The following is a 21,590-nucleotide window of genomic DNA, read 5'->3' on the forward strand; positions in this document are numbered from 1 at the left end:
CCGCTGTGTCAGTCATGGCGGGGGTGTGATTGTGGTTTCCAAATCAATGTGTATGAAAACGACAGTGGGACTACGACTACACGGCAGGTGCACATCCAACCATATCATATCACTTATGTCCCTCAAGAAGAACGCACGTTTGCTTGCCGCCAGTGCACAAATGAAAGTGAGTGCGCGCAATCGTGGGGATGCTACAAATGCTTGCGAACCTACACAAAACCAAGCCAAACACTATTCATACGTTTCAATTTGCAACGACTTGTTGAAGTTTGGCAAGTGTAGTATTTATCAAACGATCTCTAGTCCCAAAGATTTGAGAATTTAATGATGCGGCTTTGCATGATCTATGATAAACGAATTGCAACTTGGTTAGTTACCACGGAACTGACACTGTTATGAAGATGTCATTAACTCCACATACACCACGATAAGTTACGTTCATTGTAAGCGGGTCGTTTACTTTGTCGATGATATTCAACTTAAAAATTAGTTCTCGCTAAATTTTGCATTAAAATCACCCTCAATTCTGGAATTAGATTGTTATCTGGAAGAAGCGCATTAATCAAACCTGTTAAATCGTCGACACCAAGTCGAATTCGGTCATTTATATAGTGAGTGATGACATCCAAGAAGACTACATGCATAGATTCGCCTCTGGGTGCATACTTTGAATTTGTATGATGGAAGAAAGGCATTGCACATGCTCGAGGGTTTTCAATGACTTGTGCGTGAACGATTTTGTGCATTTACTACGGTGTTAGTGTCGTGTATGTGGTGCATTGAATGGAGAAATCTAGGCTTATGCAATAACATTCCGTGTCGCCTAGAAACTGGATTTATTCCTCCTGGACGAATGGATGAACAATTTCGGAAATTTTACCTGCGTTAGTGTACCGTTGCTAGCGAGTCAGTTAAGCTCAACATGAGATTCTGTTGATGTGGATCGATATAAGGATTTGGCCTTCAAAAGCAGATACAGTTGGGTTTAGGGCAAGAAGAGGTACAACGTCTGATCAAAGAATCGAATTTTTGCGAAAGAAAAGAAGTATGACAATACTGTGATTGCTTAACTTATTTGCTCGCGCAGCTGAATTCTTGGCTTCTCCATGTGCGCAATAATATGTACCCACGTGACTACATGTGGTATAACAATCTAATCAAGCCGAGTGTCAAATTGAACTCGAGAATACACAAGAAGACTTTAAATTAACAGACAGAATATACTTACAAATTACATATCTGCATAAGTCGATGTCTGCAGCGTTCCTACTTCCAACCCGGAAAGATGTGTTTCCGTCCACTTTGTATCTGGACTGGACTCCTTTGTCTATAGTCTTCTTCACTTAGTGTTTAGAGTAGGGGCCAATGTCACTGAGAAAGAGCTCTGGATGGATGAACAAGATAGAGCCCACTACGCGATCAGTTTGCTATCAATCAATTATATCAGAATGACGACAAATTGTTAACGACATGACCGATGAACTAGACTGGCGAATATTTTCAAAATCAAAATGTGCCAGTTTTGTGTACATAACTCTTCAGGCGCAAGTGATTGAAGAACGTCGAAAATGTGCGTTGCGTTTATTCCACCATACAAACTAAACCAATGTGCCGGGAGGTGAATTTCCTGTATGTAGTCTCCTTGGATGAAGGTTTAGATTTCGCGAGACTCAGCGTTAAAACTTTGCCAGAACAAAGTCGGTCCGATTGGTGAAATGTCTACATTAGTGTTCACTTACACGTTAAATGGTGCCATGGTGCCATTAAGCAGAACGTTGACGAACTTTCGACGTTCTTCGTGTTGATTGAGCAAGCCGAGGACCCCAATCGACGTTTTTTACAATTAATATATTTTGACGGAAGGGCAACTCAGTGCTGATGTGTTTGCATTTCTTCTGTCTACAGGCGCTGCTTGCTTGGAAACATAACTGGACCTGCTGTTACGCTTGTTTTCAAGGGAAAATCCATTCGATTCGCTCATCAGTGTTTAAGATATGGAAAAAACGTTGATTTAGTTAAATATAGGAATAATTCCATTTAAGAAGAATTTTTTTTAACATGAAAAAATGCATTTTGTGATGCCAAAACCTTCAGACTTCCTTTAAACTAAATGGTGTCACTTCTAATTGGTTATTTCAGAAACTTTAACCTAACAAAGAATTCACAAAGCTAAGAATTGTTAAACTAATTCTTGTGGATGTTGGGCTATATTTTGCTTAAAGTGCACTTCACCCTAATTTCAATGGATGTGTAGAGACGTTTTATTAATTTGATGATTTTAAAATATTTGATTTTCGATTTATAGCGTGCTACACACGTGCACTCAACTGGCACTTTTCCAGCCGTCCAATTGAAGAATATTAAAATAATTTAACTGCATTGGATTGATTTCGCATACAAAATAATATTTCTAAATAGTTAGTCTCCATTTACTTAACGAACGTGAGGCTTAGCTCATCGGTTTGTACTCTCTTAATAAGCGAATCTCTAAAAAAGTCTTTCGAATGAAAGTTAATGCAGTTTTTATACTCAAAAGGCATAGGCAATTTTTCTGAGCTTCCTATGTCCTTTATTCGAAATTTTTAAATAATTCAAAGACAAATATTCTTTAAAAATGCCACAAAAGTTTAAATGTTCACGCTTAAACCAATATAATTCATTGTTTTCATTCAACACCTTCTTTCTTCATTGTCCTACTACTTTCTCATCTGTTAAGATAAATCTTAACATAAATGTTATAGAAAATTTCGTACATACTAATAATAAGGAGATTGGAGCCCTTTTCACGGCCTTCATGAATTTCAAAATCACATTTAACATCCAGGCAGTCCCAGTGAGCAATGCACTAGCTAGGAAAGGACACTGACAAGCATTTGAAAAAAAAACATTAAAAGTAGCATCTAAATATAAATTCAGTACGATGCATCGTCCTAGCCGATAGTCCTTAGAGAGAAATTTGATTTTCCAATAAATATTGCACAAAGCTTAAATGTGAGTACAAAAAAAAGTTCACAAGAGTCTATAAAACGTTTCGACAAAAATAAAAAATACAATTCGCTAATTGTTCCTTTACATAATATTATATTTGATTTTGTTATACATAAATTGGTACAGTAGTAGTTGCAACGATTATACTATGAACTGATTACTACACTTAATATTACTCGACATGCATATATGAAGTCTGGTTTCAACTCTTAATATATTTTTTGTGTGCATTTAGATATTCAAAAACTGTCAAACACAATCTAAATTGATTTAAGCTTGGCTTCAACAAGCTGCTATCGAAAGCAAAGCAGACGACAAAGGCGCACTTAAACAGAAACAGGGATTGGGATGAATGAACAAAGAACAAAAATATAAATTATCTTCTATTAATATTATATATAAATAGTTTTCTTGGGTGCACAAAAAAATTAACAATAAAACATCCTTTTTAATTCATTTCCTTCAAGTTCAAATGAATATTTAATAAGAATATAATTTTAGATTTTATTTCATAATTAATTTGTATCTTTACGTTCTTATATTTATTATTCCGTTTTGTTTGTTTTATAAATTTTGTTTTTGGATGCGAAGACTAGGTTGGAAGTGTCTTGACGGTTTGGAGCTTACCAGAATCCATCGGATTTGCCACCTGGAGGGTTGCGAACGCGAATGCAAGTCTTCTTTTCGCTCTTGTCAAGTTCCTCTGAAAATACAATGGTAAACCAAACTTTTTTATATATTTTTTCTAATGCGTCGGTATGTATGGTCGAAAAGGATTCCAGCAATATATTTCATCCCTCGTTGAAGTTTCTTTTAAAGGTGTGCACTAGTCTTCAGCTGCTCCGTGCTTTTGTCTAGCTCAGTCATACGACTTGCCGGTAACTAGATCCCATTGTATAGTACAGAAGCCAATGATGTTTTCGTAGAAATTTCAACTTGATCTTGATGTTAAGATAAATGCATTTCCAGATTTTAGACAAGATAGCGAAGGCGGATCCTCCGGACAAGGCAGCAGAAGCACATCATCGATAACAAGAAGAAATAATATCGGTAGCAAAATGGAACTCTGACGGAGTCTGCTTAGAACCTTGAATTCTTTTGAAACTTTACCTCGGGCCATCACGTGACATTTTTCACCACCATATGTCGTTCTGATAATAGCTATTAGTTTCTCAAGAATGCTCCTCCTACGAAGAGTACACCAGATACACTCCAAGTCTATATTGTCCAAAGCCTTTTCGAAATCAAAATAATATCGTCAATCCAGGAGAATCCACAATGGAAACTAGTGAAAATGAGTCGGGATTTTCGCACGAATAGAAAAAGCATATCTACCGAAACTGCGGGAACAGCGATAAATAGCTTTACGGAAAAACCGTCAAGCACAGCGGCTTTACTTCGTTTGAGTCCATGGATAACAGAGATGATTTCTCTTCTGTTTGGTGGAGCAGTCCATAGTCCATATCCGCATGTTACGGTGATTAATCATTTTATCCACAAGAATCGGAACTGCATCGGATCTCATATGGTTAAGAACCGTAGTGAAAAGTGTTCCTTCCACCTCTTCGGCTGCTTGTCATCGTGGAGGAATTGGCCGTTAATGCGCCTCACAGCACCATCGAAAGATTTGCAACCAAGTTCTTTTGTGAAGGGGTATATTGTTCTTAAATCATTGCGATCTGCGGCAGTTTCTGCTTTCCTGACCAGCGCAATAACAAATTCCCTACGTTGAACTTCCCCGAATTTCGCGCTCGAGCTACCGCTCCTTACGCTCCCCATCATTCCCAGCGATTAATGGAGTCTTCAATCTTTTCTGTTCTTCAATCTGTTTCTATGATTTCCCTGTTACCCAGATTTTGTGTCGGCGCCTTGTGTAGCACCCAAGAAAAGAACATTTTTGATTCTGCTCCAGTACTCATCGATATTTTCAGGCGGGTTCCCTAGGGTATCTGCTATCGGATCAGCAAGATAGCTCTATCATTGTCAAGTGACAGCTGGATCACATAAGCGGTCTATGTTGAAATTAAGGGGTTGCAGCTCCCCAACCTTGCGAAAAGTGGCAGACGCAACACGCAAACGAAGGCAAAACAACATGAGATGGTTCTGTTTGGAGGACTATGTTATGCATATCCAGAAGACAACTCCTAAAGCTACTACTGCTGTTGATGGCAAAGTACTCAATCTGATTGCTCGTACGTTGTCGGGGAGTTGAAACCCAATTGGCCTTATGACAACCTCTGTGCTAGAACAATGTGTCATCTATAACGAGGAAGTGGGAGCTCCAGAAATGCACAAACCCCTGACCGTTATTGTTACGGTCACAAAAAGCGTACTTCCTCACCATATGTCCGAGCAAGGTGTTGATAGAGCCTACCTTGGCATTCAGGTTACCAACCACGATCACTACGTCATCTTTAGAAAGCCTCTTCTAAATTATTCGTAGCTGGCGTCCTTATTATCGGAACTAACTGTTGGTGCATAGCACTGAACAATTATGATATCCCTTAATAAAAATTGTTGTCGCGACAGTCCAATTGGATCCGGACCTTGAAGCTTGTTAGAGCACTTCATTCAAGACCGTAACGGTAAACTACAATATACTGTAGAGTGAGATTTGAACCGCGACCTTCTGCTACAATAGCCTAGATATTTAACCACTGAGCCAGCCGGACACGCGTCCGCCATAAATTAATAACTCGTCCCACCTATGAGACAACTCTGACCTTGTCGCATTCCAGCGCCCTGTGTGTCCCTCCATGCATCTTACATAATGCATGAAACTCATTTCTGCCGGCTGGGATCATGCCCACTTCATTCAAAGCGATTCTAAAAGCGCTACAAACCTTCAGAGTTCTCTAATCTGGACTGAAATTTTACAGTCAGAAACAATCCAACAACGGATTCGCCACTGCTACTACTTAACTTTTCAGAGTTCCACCATCTTACTTTGCTTAGACCCAGAACGACTGGCTTATATCGCTTAAATTCTTGCTTTGGTTGGGGAAAGCGAACATTTTGTAAACCCTCGATACCCGAATCATAAGCCGTTTGTGATAGCCAAAACTGGTCAGTCCCTATCAAAGCCCTTGTTCACGTTTCGGTACCAATAAAGTTTGGAAATTTGCAAGTTGCTAGCTCACAAATTTCTATTCCTTTTAGTTGCCTTTTACGACAAGCAGGGGATACTTTGAGTTTATTCTTAAACCCCAACTCAAAAGGCACAATAGATAGGAATAGGTAAAAGCCTATATCACTTACTGAACGTGTTTGGCACAACTTCACACGATACGATTTGTCTAGAAATCAGCTTGCATGTAGCTGTCTGTGCAAACATTGTTCTCTTAATGTGAATTTTTTTCCTGGGGGAGCTAATTTCGATGGTAGTTGGAATATCGACGGACGGCTGAGATGAAGAAATCAACAATTGAGAAAATGTATAATGAGTTAGCTGAAGACATAACTTTGGAATGGGAACGAAATTTAGGAAAACAAAATTACCTCAGTGTCTATGCGGAGCAGATACTTTATTTCAATGATAAGATAAAGATCCAAATCAAAAGATTAACGTTGCAACCATATAATTATCCCCTAAATGAGATATAGCGCGTCGGCTATACATACGGATCGATTGCGGTCAACTTTCATAGAAATGCTACAGGTTCCTCTAGATCTTCCGGAGAAGTCTATACTCCTCTTCTACGGTTCTACGACACCCATCGGCGATTCTGGCATAGTGAAATGCTGTCGCCCTTTCCTAAAGTGTTGTCACTTCTGCCTTGAAATCAATACGCCTGCCGCCATCTCCAAATCCAGAGCTCATCATCATCAACGGTGAAACAATTGATATCCGGTCTAGTTCTGTCTTAATAAGCAACTCCAGACATCTCGGTTTTGATATCCCTAAAAACTGTCTGGCGCCCTGACCTACGCCATCGCTCCATCTCAGGCAGGGTCTGCCTTGTCTTCTTTTTCCACCACAGATATTGCCCTTATAGACTTTCCGGGCTGCATCATCCTCATCCATACGGATTAGGTGACCTGCCCACCGCACCCTGTGCAGATATTGCATCTATTGTTATCGCGAGAGGTTCTAGGCTATTTTAATTCAAGAACTCCATTCATCTTCCCCGCTTGGTTATTAAAATTATTCGAGTATAGACTCAAGTTCTTTCGGAGATCTCTTACAAATGGTGTTTGCGCATATATATATATATATATGAACAAAACACACAATTAAGGGATAAGAAAAGAAAAGTTTGTTTGCTACTTCACGATATCTTGTATCTTGGTTTTTAAAATTTGGAAAAGTAATTGTTGCCCAAACACTAGAAAAAATTACTGGACAGGTTGAATTTTCAAACCCACTCCTGAAAGGGGTGGTAAGTTAATAGAGGGACAGGACACCCCCGCGGGGTGGAGGAAGAATAAGCTTATTTATAATACGGGAATAGCCCTTTTTCGGGGAGCCCTAAGTTTTCAGCAAGTAATGGGCTTTTAGCAGCAGTAGAAAGCCGGGACTTTTTTGCTCTTCCCTCTACATAGGTCACTCCCTCTCCGGGGAAGGGGGTTGACAAATTCAATTTTACCATGATAATATCGAAATACCCACCAGTTACCATGATTATTCAACGGGATGTGAAAGGTCCTCCCGCATTTCCATACTTTTCTTTAACACTGGTAACGTTTCGAGATGAATACAACCCTACTTTGAAGAACCACGTCATTTAAAGTGGTGCTGATCGCCGCAATCCCGTTAAAGAATTGAAGGAAGCGGGGACCTTTCTCTTTCTTCTACATATACTCCCCATCCTATCTTCGTCACGGGGTAGGCTTGGAAATTTGACTAAAATAATACCCAACCAAAAAATAATACTTTGAGGGACCATATTTTATTTTATTTTGGGGATGAGCTCCGGGAATTTGGATCAGATTTGAAGAGCCGGCACCTCCCCCTTCACTGTCCCTAAACTTTTCACCCCCTCCAGGGATAAGATTTAAAATTCAATTGACAACACAACGCGTTGTCCAAAAGATTTAAAACATGTTTGAACTCCGTCAAACATTTGCGCAACGCATCAAATACGCCCACACATTGTTTGAGCCCTATTAGAGGCTCCATTGAAATAAATCGATCGTCAAGTTGATTGTTTTTTTCGGCTGCCCTGACGTCGGCCTCCGCGAACAGTTGCCTGTCTCACTGTACCTCTGGATCGCCTGCCGAACCGTTACAGATGGTATACATTGGATCCCAAGGCCCTATTTGGACCACAGCACCATTGAAGACGATTTGAGCTTTCTCTGCGTGTGTAAAAATCCACTGCGGTTCGGACGATAGATTAATTCTATTTTTAGCCGCTTAATTAATATTACTTCGCAACGCAGGATATATAGATTAAGTTCCAGCTATGAACGTTATGCATATTTTTCTCTTCTACACTATTTACTTTCTCAACACTTGAAAAAAACATTGAAATACAAACAAGGCACTTACCGCTTATCGAGAAGGTTGATTCTTGCATATTTCGTTGTCCGTCAACGCGTGGACCACGGGAAGATGGTGTACTAACTTCTGAATGTGCTCCCGGCATGGACAATGGTGATCCTTTCAACATACGAACCATTGGTTCGTTATTAGGTATCTCAATCTTTAACGTTTCATTCATATCGAACTTCTTAACTCCATTTGAAATCTCTTCTACTTGCTTAATGCCATTCAAGGCATCGTAAACAAATGGCGGATAAACTGGTGTTTCGATGAAACTACCTTGTCCTTCGGCCACACGCAGTTGACCATCTTCAACGCAGACTCTTCCTTTTACAATAACCATTTCAGGAACGCCATGACAGACCATTCCCTCGAAGATGTTATAATCGCATGCATGATGATGTGTTTCAGCGGAGATTTTACGAGTGGCTCGTGGATCCCAGATAACAATATCAGCGTCTGATCCTGCTTCGATACGTCCTTTGCGCGGATACAAATTGAAGATTTTTGCAGCGTTTGTACTGGTTATTGCTACGAAACGGCAGGGATCAATTAGGCCTGCGTGGACGCCCTTTTCCCACGCAACAGACATCCGATCTTCTACGCCATTGACACCATTTGGTATTTTGGTGAAGTCATTTAGTCCTAGTTCTTTTTGGTCACGATTGAAAGTACAGTTGTCACTGCCTGTTGTTTGGAGGTCATCACTAAAATGGTTGTCAATTGATGTTAATAAGTTGAATGGGGAACTCGAAGAAATATGAAATGAATGAGACTCATGCAGTTAGTAATGATTACTATGCTATGGTAGTTCAATACCATATGTGTTCCGTGGAGTATTATTACCAAAACCATATGAGGCGAATTTATTGGCTAATACAAATCCGGACAAATAAGCAAATGTGAACAGTCGAATTTCTTCAAGTAATGATAGTGAAGCATCCCTTTTCGACCAGCGAACTCGAATTGGGTCGGTCCACTCACATCCTGTACAGCGAAGAACTTTTTGAGCGATATCGTAAGTGTGCAGTCATGGGTAAAATTAGGTTCAACAGGCTGCAGTAGGTGGACGAGGAAGACGCTGTCCGGACAGTCAATTGGCATAATATTTAAGGTAAGGGAGGACGAGGTAGACCCTGACTTCGCTGGAGCTGTGAGCATAACAGATGATAATAGATGATCTACATGACCTGTGTGGAGATGCCAAATCTCCCATCAGACACGTTCCCTCATGCGGATAAAGGAACGCTCGGCGGATGTGTTACGGGCATGTACATGCAATGGCCGCAGGGCGTCAGTAGTGGAACCTTGGCTACTGTGGCTTCTAATCTTACAAGCATACGGGGATGACTGGAGCTGGCTCTATCGACGGACCAGTTCAGAACAAGCCCCATCCTTCGCACAAGCCGCCGCGATTACTGCCCCCAGTGGGAAATGTGTAATGGGAAAAACCGGGAAAGAGGCTACGCGAAAAGTTGCACGATTAAACCGGCCAGCAAATCCCGAAAAGGAAAAAGGACTCAACTCCCAAATAGGCGGAGCACATGAGGACTACAGCTGAAGCTGCCAGCGGAACTGTTGCAGCTCGTACTTCGGGAAAAGAAACCGGATCTCTAAAGGCGGATGCCTGGAGGAAAGAGATATCCCGAAAAAGAAATGATCAAAGTAAGATAAGACCGGAGGTGATTATCATTTCCAAACGAGGTGAAGGGTCATATGTTGACATTCTCAGAAGAGTGAAGGCAGATGCCGAACTCACCAACTTAGGAGATAATGTCAGCCGCTTTAGACGGTCACAGAAAGGAGAGCTTATCTTGAAGCTCAAGAAATCCAAGGATGTAACCGCAGCCAAATCGGAAAGGTGTTAAGACAGGAAGACGACATGAGGGGTAAGCAAACCGGAGATCCCTATAATCTGCAAAGATATAAATGAGATCGAAGGAGGAGGTTCGTGAAGCGTTGGAGAAACAGTTCGATCCTGCCAGACTACAGGAGTCAGCGATGAAAACACTAAGGAAAGCCTACGGGGGAACATAAAGCGCCTATTAGTACAAACAACACTAAAACTGCTAGTAGCAGGGAGACTAAGAATAGACTAGGTTATGTGTCGGCCTAGGGCGCAGGTGACACTGAAACGATGCTTTAGATGCCTTGGCTCCGGTCACATTGCGAAGGCATACACCAGTTCAAATGAAAGGTCGAAGCAATGTAGGAGATGTGGAATGGAAAGCCATATCTGCAAGGACTGCCAATTGCCTACTGTGCACAGAAAAGGAGGGTGTGGACCATCGCCACGTTGTAGGCAGCAGCGATGGTGGCATTTGGCAGCACCACGATGGTGGCATTTGGATCAAACACCAAATAGGCCAAGCAGCAGTATGGGCCTGTGGAGAATAAGCCTTCCAGGAAATAATGGAGCACCCGGATGAAGGCTTCATCATAGCGAACGTGAAAGGAGTCCATATCTACAGCTTCTATGCTCCACCAAGCGCTACATTGCCGACTATGAGCAGATGCTGAGCGTTTTGATTTTGGATGCAAGAGGACGTTGGCCGATCATAATAGAAAGCGATTTTAATGCGTCAGCGCTTGAATACGGCAACCGAACAACAATTCTGAGGGAACGAATTCTCCTCTATGCATTCGTGGAGCTACACGTTGTACTCACGAATGTTGGTGCCTCGTACACTTTCAGGGAAAGGAGCCTAGGGTCTATAGTGGACCTGTCATACATGAATGCCGGTTTAGCCAGTAGAGTTGCTTGGCATGTCAATGAGGGCTATACTCACTGCATGGAAATCAAGAACGAGTCGAGCTCGAAAAAATTGCTCGCAGAATACCGTGTGATTTGCTCGGCTGGACGGCGAAAGCTTTTGAGTGGGACACGTTTTCCACGGCGCTCAAACCCGACATATCCGTGAATGGTATGGCTACAGAAAGAGCTACTCAAATCACCCGATGGGTGACGGAAGCATGGGATGCCACTATCCTCAGTAGACAATCTAACTACTGGTGGAACAATGAAATCGCAAGTTTGCGAGCCTCATGTTTCCGGGCAAGGAGTCTATAGCTCAGGGCCAGCCCGGTGGCGACAGTTGAGAGGCACACAGGCAACTGCGTAGCTGTTTAAAAGAAGCCATTCGGAGGAGTAAAAAGAACTGTTTCAAACAGCTGTGAGACTATGGCAATATAAACTGTTGGGGCGAGGCCTATAGGGTGGTAATGAAGAGAATGCGGAAATCACCCTAGGTGACCTGTCCGTGCCTCCTGAAACAGATAGTTGCCACTCTGTTCCCCCACCTCGAAAATAGGGGAAGGCAAACGGTTGTCCAGCTAAATGAGGGCATTATACCGCTGTAATTGTGGAGGAGCAGCGGGAAATATGTGGTAAAATCGGTGACAAGGCCCCAGGTTTGGATGGCATTCCAAACCGAGCTTTGAAATTGGCAGTGAAAACTAGGCTTGCCTTTCGCTAACACCTTCGTGGCGTACCTAAAAGAAGGAGTATTCCTTGTCCCGTGAAAAAAAAAAGCGAAAGTTGATGCTGCTTCCCAAACCTAACATGCTATCTGGAGACCTAGCATCATATCGTCCTATCTGCCTTCTGGATACAATGGGGAAGATGATGGAGAGAGTCATCTACGACTGACTCCTATCCATAGTCGAAAACAGCAATGGCTTGTCGGAGCGCCAGTTTGGTATAGGGCGTGTCCACTCTGTGGTAGATGCAATAAGCGTGGTAGTGAACCTGGCGAAAGACGCACTGATTTCTGGCGGTTGCTGTGTCGTGTTGGCGATTGATGTCGTATTCAACTCAACCAACTGGAACATGACTAAAAGGGCGTTGGTTTATATAGGTGTCCCCGGGTATTTAGCGAATCTGGTAGAAAATTGCCTCTCTGTTGAATGGTGGTCCCCCAGGTCTGGAGCTGGAGAGACCGGGGGTGGTTTTTAGTGAGTGCAAATCCCACACGCGTCGACTCTAGCTCCGGCGTTTATGCGGCGAAGCTGGAGCGGACGAGTCTTCCTAAGATTCTCCACGATTTGTGAGGATGAAATATATTTTTAATGGTTTCCGGCTTGCCTTTTTAGGCTGCAATGTCGGGTACTTCGGCTTGTAAGTGGAGCTGGTGTTAATTTAGGGGGCTGGGGAACCCAAATTTTGAGTTGCGAGCATTGGAACTCTTCAGCTAAGATTCGTTTTTGAGTCAGGTTATATCATAGTAGCGACAATATTGCTTGATATCTTCTCATGCGCAGTAAATATCTATTGATTGGTTTGCCCGTGACAGTAGATAGAGGCTCTTCTGACTACGGACCTTAAATCAATCATTATCGGTTCTTGTGACTGTTATTGCGACAGGATCGTTTGGATTTTCTTCTGGGAATTGTCACCATTTATCGTGACTTTGTCATTTCAATGTTTTAATGCCCAAAGCTGCAATGTTGAATTGCAAATGCCTAATATAGAGCAGCCTTTGCGTTGAGGAGTTCATGAATCATTCTGGGCCAATCAGGAACATGTGCTGGCCGTTTCCCTTTCGTTGACCGCATTGTTTGGACCCAATTCAACATTGCTTACCAATTTAAGATGGGCACACTTGCCGCGATATCTTGCATTGAAGGAATCTTAAACTCATAGGCTCAAGTTCGCTCCCAATTTTTTGCGATTCACGTTCAGTTTTTTATTAGGTAGCAGCCAGCAGTGGTGTAACTTGAACACTCTCTGTATTAAATTTCATTCTATTTATGTTCTACCATTTTGGGTAAATGTTTATTCTATTTATAGTGGTCTTGTTTTCGTATAGGTCTTCTCCTTAATAGAAAACAGAACATCACAGTAAGCAGATCCGATTTAACGACTGACATGGATATGTCGATTATCTTTTTTTGACCATTCGTTTGGCAGTCTATTGCGGTGCAATATTTTATTTCCTTGAAGAACGATGGTTTTACATTTGACGGAGAATTATTTAGATTATTGTACGACTGATTATCAGATGCGCTGTCAGCATTTTTGCTGCAGTATCTAACATTGCTAAATTGTCGTGGAGCCTAATATGAAGCATTTCAAGAATTCTTTATTTCGGAATGAAACAAGGTCATTGAAAAAGAGTTTTGGGCGGAGTCCTTTTGCTAGAACATGGTGCTTTCGATTACTTGATATCAGAGATATATTTCACTGATCATTTATGGAATCTCTGAACCGCTTAGTTCAATGTAACAATGTTCAAATTACATTTTAATTTGATCTTTAAAACCAATGTCAGGAAAGTCTTGAAGATGGGATTCGATTAAAAAAAGAAATTACCACTGGAATGTCTTTTATCAACTCCTCAATCAATTCTTCATCTTTTATGAAAGTTCGAAGTTTGTTCTTCACATTGAAAGAGCGTAAAGTTGAAGGTTGTCCCATAGGACGAGATGCCCAGGAGACCGGTAGCACGCAGTCGGTATCCGAAGATTCGCCTAGATAAGAACAAACTCGTCCAACACTTGCGTCTTTAAAATCACCCCAGAATCCCTATGGACGATTGGATGATCAAGGAGGAGGAACCCTTCCGACTCCGCATAAATGGCGGATTATAAGGTACTGTTCGAAGTCAAGATCGTCAAAGTAAAAGTGTTCAGTGAATTGTTGGATGGACATTTCCCCAATGTAATCAGATCATAATGAGGAGGCCGCACCGTGGCCAAACTGGAACAGGTGGGAGCGGAAAAAGTGTATATCTGTTTGGTTTACAAGGCATACGGTCAATCAGCTCTATCAGAAGAACTGCAATATTTGATGATCACCATTGCAATGAAAAATGCCAACCTGTTGAAAGGCTGCAACGTCAATGCAAGGCATACTCTTTGAGGCAGCTCAGAAATCAACGAAAGAGGTGACTCTCTCTTTAACATTATTATCAGCACAAACATATCGGTGTGTAACAAAGGCAGTATATCAACCTTCATTTTCCCCAGCTTGGAGAATTATGCCGGTTGGGAGAAGGTCCTTGATATCCCCCTACTAACCGACGATGAGACTTTAACGGCGGGGACCTGTAGAATTTCTGACCAGAAATCCTTCTCAGATCAGAGTTGGATACTTGGTGGTTGAGCGGTCGCTACACTATTAGAGAGGAAGTACTTAACCATGTTAGTACCAAAACCACCAAGGAAGCCTTAACCCATATAGGATTGGAAGGAAGTCTTACACATTGCTTAGAATCTATGCAAAGAATAATCCAATCTGGGAAATAGCCACTTGATAATGCCACCTCCTCGGTGCTCTGGTTGATAGCGATGGATGAATTTCTACGCATATTGGACAAGAACGGATTGAAGGTTATAGCGTATGCCGACCATTTAATGATATTGATGTCAGGGATTTAGCCTTCTTTATGAGTGGAATCATGGAGGGCGCGTTTTAGAAGGTGTGTTTGTAGGTTGCAAGACGCCGTGCCTCTCCCACTAAATAAGCAAAAATTATCTTTTTTCTCCAATGGAAAGTATCTGATTATACCCCTGGATGCTAAGTTAAATTGGAGACTGAACATAGAAATTAGGGTTAGAATCGTCCAGGGTCTAGCTGACAAGTACCACGAGGCTGAGATTTTAAAGCGGCTGATCGACTCTGAGGACCAACAATTACAAAAACTCTTCAACAAACTTGAACTTGGAGACAACCCAAACAGTGAGAACATCCGCTCTGGACGAACTGGCCTCATTGGCTGACGAGCCACGACCCAGCGACAGTTAGCACGTCATCAATCATGTTAGAATTTGAGTCGAGGATATGGCAGCCATCCGCGTGTCGATTGCCCAGCTCATCTCCCTCTGAGGCAGGGAGAAAACCGGCGTTACTAGTTGCTTCAAGGGAACAATCAGCACCACCCTCGATCCAGACGACGGTAGTCAGCGCTACTTCAGCTCCGGCTGAAAACCGCCTGTTCGTGTACGACAGAAATTTGCAAGTCAAGTTTTTAGTCGATCTCGGTTACGTTACATTGCTCCTCCTAAAGATGAACTACATGCTATCGATTGCGACGTACGGAACAGTTACGTCGAAACTTCGACTGGACTTTTACGATACCCGACGTCCATACAACGTGGTCGTCGATTTTCGAGTTCAATAGTTGATCGACGCCTCCATTAGCTTCACATCAAAGGGCCAAATAGCCCTTACGCGAGTCCATTAATCTGGGCGTTAAATATCACGGTATCATGCAGGAGTTCGTCGGCCATACCTGGCCCGATATCCGAATGGCTTCATTCTGCGATCTCTACCAGGGATCCACCAATCTTGGAACACCCCTGGGGACTTGTTGGGCAACGTTTCACCGCAGCCAAAGAAGAGTTTAAGCGAACGGACTCGGCCAGTCACCGTCGACTACAGGCGATTTAATTCTTTATACCCTCTTCCGATCATTGAGGGCCTGCTGCACCGAAGACTATGGACCATTTTCTTCCCAACCTCCCTTTCGTAAGAGCATATCTGGGTGACATCATTATCGCTTCCGGGGATCACACACAGCCTGCTTTCGCCGGATCTTTGGAATTCTCCACAGCGCAAAGCTATGCATCAATGCTGAAAATGCGTTCTAGGGGAAGAGCAGGTAACAAACCTGGGATATTCCGTCTCCGCCGACGGCTTCAAGCTAACGCCACCTAAAAACAAGATGATCAAAAATTTCCCTCATCCGCGGGTATGAATGCGACTATGCATCCCAAACGCAGCTCGCATTCTGGCGACACTCAGCGAATTGTTCAAAGGTCTTCCAGCAGAAAAGAAAAAGGTCGAGACTGCCTGATTCCCGAAGCAGACGTCGCCTTTCTGCTAGTTATATCATTAGGATAGAAGTTCCCTTCTAATAATTTACCCTATAACTTTGCCCAATAACCAGCATTTAACATCATTCAATCACCGTGATACCAAGTATACTTGTATACGATTATTACCTTAATTTGACTCAGGTCACACAGCTGAGTCGACTGTATCCGACCTCAAGTCACGACACAAATCCCACTGCGACCAGTGAGATCTGAACCGCGACCTTCTGTACGACAGCCTATCGCTCTAACCACTAAGCTGTAATTAAATGAAAAACATTTTCTATCACTCTTGCCAGAACTTCGGGTGACAGGTTCTCGCATTCCTGGTGAAGATTCTCCTTCAGGGCTTCAAGAATCTGACCCTTGTTGACGTTAACTCGCCGCTTCAAAAAAACACCAAGAAAAGAAGTCTGGAACGGTTAAATCGGATGATCTGGCCGGCCAACGGAAATCACCAAAACGAGAGATTAAGCGACCTGGAAATGATTCCTTCAGAATATCGATTGTGGCTCGAGCAATGTGCGCCATTCTGTTGGAACCATACGTTCTCCAGTTCCAATTCATCCAATTGAGAAAGAAAAAAATCGGTAATCATGGCTCTTAGTGCGCACCGTCCACAGTCGACGTTTGACTCACGGTCGTTCTCAAAGAAAAATGGCCCGATGACTTATCCAACAGCACACGACGCGAGCGTAATGGATCTTCGTGAGGTATACAAGGATTTTCGGCGCCCCAGAAACGATTATTTTGTTCAATCACGTAACCGCTAAGATGGAAATGAACCTCATCGCCCATGATAATTTTCGATGAAAAATCGTCCTCCCCTTCGTTAAGATTCAGGACGAATTGATCGTAGGTTAGACGCGTTTGACTGTCTGCACTTTCTAAAGGAACATCCTCAAATCTTCCACCAAAATTTTGCGTAGGGAACCCCGCCAAATGTCCAATTGCGTGGCACATCCTCTGGTCGACGTTCCGGGCTAATTTTCGATATATTGGGCAACAGCAACGATATTCTCAGCAGAATGGCTGCTCCGGACTTTTGTCAATCTGTGCTTTTATTTTATTCGAAAAAAATAGCTTGAAAAGCCCATTACAAATCTGTTTTTTCTGCAGGATAATTTAAGAATTCCTAGAAACAGGGGAACCATCACAAGCCTAAGTTAGGATTAATGAACGCCTTACCTAGCCATAAGGACACATCAGGATAATGGCTTTGTGATATAAATATAGATAAGCACAATTGCAAGGGTTCTGTATTAAATATTGTAAGGAAAAAAATTATGAATATAGCATCCTGCATGAAAGCTAGATTGAGATCTAATTTTCATAGGACATTTTAAAGACGATATAGGGATAGTAGACACGATTTACCGAATTATGCTTCATTCGCGGCGATTTATAATGCAGCAAGATCGATCCGTTGTTAAACAGTTGAATCCTTCACATGCTAGACTGGAGAAAGATCCACATTTTGGTCGAGTCTATTGAGGCAGGGTGTCTTGAGGGTTGCCCAAAGGGAGGGGTTCTCTATCCTCTGTTATGGCTCCTGGAGGGCAAAAGCACAAACATTTGCGAACAATCTAGCCGTAATAATTATCGGCAAGTTTACGGGCACAGTATGTGACCGCCTGAATGCTACTCTGCATGTAATCCACAGTTGATGCCATAATGAACTCACGGTGAACGCTAGGAAGACTGGACTAGTTATGTTCACTAGGAACGTCAGGTGAGGCAGCTACACGCTACACACTTTAGTAGAAATCCAGCGGTTAGAAACAGTCAAATATTTAGGAGTACATCTCGACTCCAGGTTAATGTCATCACCCATATCCAGGAACAATACCAAAAATCCTCCAGATTGCTCTGGTGCTGTAGGACTGCATAAGACCTGAGGACTTTCATTAAAACGGATTCATTGGATATATACATCCATAATAAAGCCCTTGTTGATGTATACATGCATCGTCTGGTGCCGAGACATACTCCGTTGTAATCACCAAAAGGGAAGAATAGTCGATAAATGGCCACGAATCTTTTGGAATTACAGACTTAATAATTTTCATCAGCGGGTCAGTCATGGAAAACGGATCGAGCGCAGGGGTGTTCTCGGGAAATCCGATTATGGAACTGTCCTGATCCCTAGGAAAAATGACGACCATATTCCAGCTGGAGGTATATGCCATTTTATTGGCAGTAGAAGAATCTTTGCGAATGGAGGGGTCGCATGATTCGAATCTTTTCCGACAGTCGAGCAGCACTATCAGCACTAAACAGCAACGACATATCAAGCCAGTTGGTGTGGAGTTTTCATCAGGTGCTGCTGAAACTTGGACGACTGAACGAAACATTCCTGTTGTGGGTGCCAGGGCATTCAAACATCGCTGATAAAGAAGAAGCTGACAGACTGGCACGCCAAGGTTCTGAATCCACAATGGTGGGGCCAGAACAAGCTGTTGGCATCCGGCCCATATACTGTCAACTCTACCCTGAAGGGGGAAATGGCAAGGATTCACGCAGCCGAATGGAGAAATTTCAACTCCTGTCGGCAGGCGAAAATCTTTTTCAAGAAACCCGGGGCTGCTAGAGCGGGATTTTCGTTGTCCCTTAACAAGTGGGACATGGAAACCTTAGTAGGGCTTTTAACGGCACACTGCTCCTTAAACTACCACATGGAAAAAATCGGAGGGGTGGTCTCGGACATATGCAGCCAATGCGAGGAGAAGGGAGAGACTGCGCTGCACTTGGTATGCAGCTGCCCGGGCTCCTCAGACGAAGATACCTTGGTAAGGTTTCCTTCAACGAACAGTCTGCGCATTGTCTGTCTCTAGAGAATGTTCTTAGATTCACGAAAGACGTTATCTGAGGCCGATGAATAGTCAATCTCCGAGGATAGTGCCTAGCAAAGGTCTGAGTGCTTGGAGCTATGGCTCCCCCACTAAACTAAACTAACGAAGGAGCGATTAAGGAAAAAATGTTTGAACTTAAAGGTTCAGTTAAAGAACGAACATTTCGATGCTATTCAATCAGAAACACGTGCTTTTATAAAATCAATTTGACTGCAGGATTATCTCCGAATGAGACCAAAAAGGATAATTGAACTCAAAAGCAGTGTCCACTTGATAAAGCAATTCCTACATTCTACCGCATAGCAGCAACACTTGAACTGTGTTTCGTGCATTTGAAAAACTCTTAGCCATCATGGATATCTAGGTCATAAAAGATATTTGAAGTCGTTTAAAATTGATGTCAGGGGATGTTAGAGAATGTACACTCTCTGGTGGGCTTATTTAAACTGTTCAACACGAACAAGTTATTGATGATTTGGCCATAAGGAAGGTAAAGTGCAGAAAATATTGACGAAAGTGGTATTATCCTATCAGTAGTTTTTGGTAGTGTATAGACGTTTAATAACATCGGATTATGAATGATTAACCAAGTGTGGAACGACAATGAATTATGAGATTGTGCTCTCAAAAAGTGAGGAAATATAAGGGAGAACAAGAGCCATGGGATTGATTGAATGGAAAATTGAGGCCTAGAAAATGGGCCTTTTATACTATCTATGAAAAGTACTTTCCCTTTGTGAACGGAAAATTTATTTTCCTTATATCTAGGGCAACTCGTCCTGTTCTTCCGAAGCGCATGCAAAGTAGGTTGAATGAATGTTTTCAGGCAAAAGAAAGTATATCTTGCTTACGTGTCCGGATTCATATGATAACTAGATGTCAAGATATTAATAAAATTGTACGAAATGACTTTGTCAATGTTAGTAGAGCGTATATGCGAAGGCTTTATTATTAATTAAATTTACCAAAAGATACTCGAAAATATTAGTTTAATTGCAAACGAATGAATACTACCAATGATAACAGTGAAACCAAACAGTTAAAATATGTTAGTGAAATACTTACTACGCCAAAGACTTCATCAGTTGTCTCGGCGTCTCAGGAGCATCCCTAATCGGTGGACTAGTAATAAAGTATACTTGGTCCGATCCCTTTACTTCACTCATACACCGACCAATCGAGCTAGCCAAAGTTTCACCATAAACACAGGTTCCACTATGTCTCGCCCGACCTATAGCGTCAGCCGATAATTTGTTAGTAACTCTTGTTACGTAGAGCGGAGCTTTCATCTAGTTGTTGGCGGAAGCAATATGAGGATGAATACAAGGGAACAATGAAAAATATAAAGAAAAATGGTTATGGTTAGCTTACAGTTTGGACCACAAACAGTATTTTCTTAATATGGGTTAAATTGTGTGCTACATGTAGTATTGTGGTAAATGAAAATGGAGATACCAAGTCACAACCAAGCCAAATATCGATAAACCAACACACAATGATCATAAATCTAATTGGGTATACCAAGCTTTCTTACACTGTCTATAACTTACTTCGCCAAAAGTTTCATCATGAATTCAGGTGTTGTAGGATCAGGTCTTAGTGGTGGGCTAAGAACATGTGCGGCTGCATGATGCCAGCATTTGTCCATATAGTGGGTACCATCGGTACCCAGGGCAGCAGCCAACGTCTCACCATAGATTCCAACACCTTTATTCCTTTGACGATGCTTTGCTAATTCTATACCAGCCGATTTACTCATTACATGCACAACATACAGTGGACAATCAACCTATTGTCGTTTGTGATTTTACGTAAAATTGTGCAATAACGATAATGAAGAATCGTAGCAAGGCAAGAAAAGTAAAAGAAAGAGACATGCAAAGGAAGATAATTTAAATAAAATTAAAATAAAAAATTTGTGCACAATAGACAAATAAATATAATAAATCAGAAAGTGTGCGGAACTTATATAAATAAATTAACACGGTTTTAAAACGGGCAATAGTTACTGTCTATGGACGTTTATTTTATTTTTTTTCGAAACAACATTGTAGTATGCATTGAAGGACCTTCAATAATGAATGCGATAAAAGAAAACTTTTCTAAGTTTTGGTATCTAAAATAGGAAAAATTTAATATTTTTTTCCGTAGTTATTTCAAAAGGGCAAAAAGTTGACCTTTTACAAGCAAAAATATTTTCGTGCTGAGTAAGATCTCGCTTTTCCTCAGTTAAGATGTACAATTTTCCCCTTTCTTACTATGTAATATCAGCAGGAAATTAGCTCAATCTTGTGACGGGACTATATTGAAATACAGTACTGGGCAAAAAAATCCGGTCAGTTAAGTGCGCCCTACTTAATCTTATGTAAGTCCGTTATTTTAATTTGAATTGACAAACAGTTTTTTTGTTGTATAAATACCGATGTGAAGAAAATATTTGTGTGGCGCAG

General features: G+C 41.8%; 1 protein-coding gene across 2 annotated transcripts in view; it reads right to left on the minus strand.

The window, feature by feature from the left end:
• Nucleotides 1-3,058: 3,058 nt before the first annotated feature.
• Nucleotides 3,059-21,590, minus strand: part of LOC119658890 (dihydropyrimidinase) — a 52,993-nt gene continuing 34,461 nt past the window's right edge. Inside the window, exons 7-9 of one of the 2 annotated variants that reach the window (XM_038066689.1) lie at nt 20,206-20,429; nt 8,480-9,180; nt 3,059-3,691 (exon numbers count right to left, since the gene is read on the minus strand). In XM_038066689.1, coding sequence (XP_037922617.1) covers nt 3,612-3,691; nt 8,480-9,180; nt 20,206-20,429 — 1,005 coding nt within the window. In that variant the 3' untranslated portion in view covers nt 3,059-3,611. Of the gene's footprint in view, nt 3,692-8,479; nt 9,181-20,205; nt 20,430-20,690; nt 20,930-21,590 lie in introns of both variants that reach the window. The other variant, XM_038066688.1, reaches the window with a different exon arrangement.

Source organism: Hermetia illucens, chromosome 6 (genome assembly GCF_905115235.1).
Source record: "Hermetia illucens chromosome 6, iHerIll2.2.curated.20191125, whole genome shotgun sequence".
In the NCBI taxonomy this organism is placed as follows: Eukaryota; Metazoa; Arthropoda; class Insecta; order Diptera; family Stratiomyidae; genus Hermetia; species Hermetia illucens.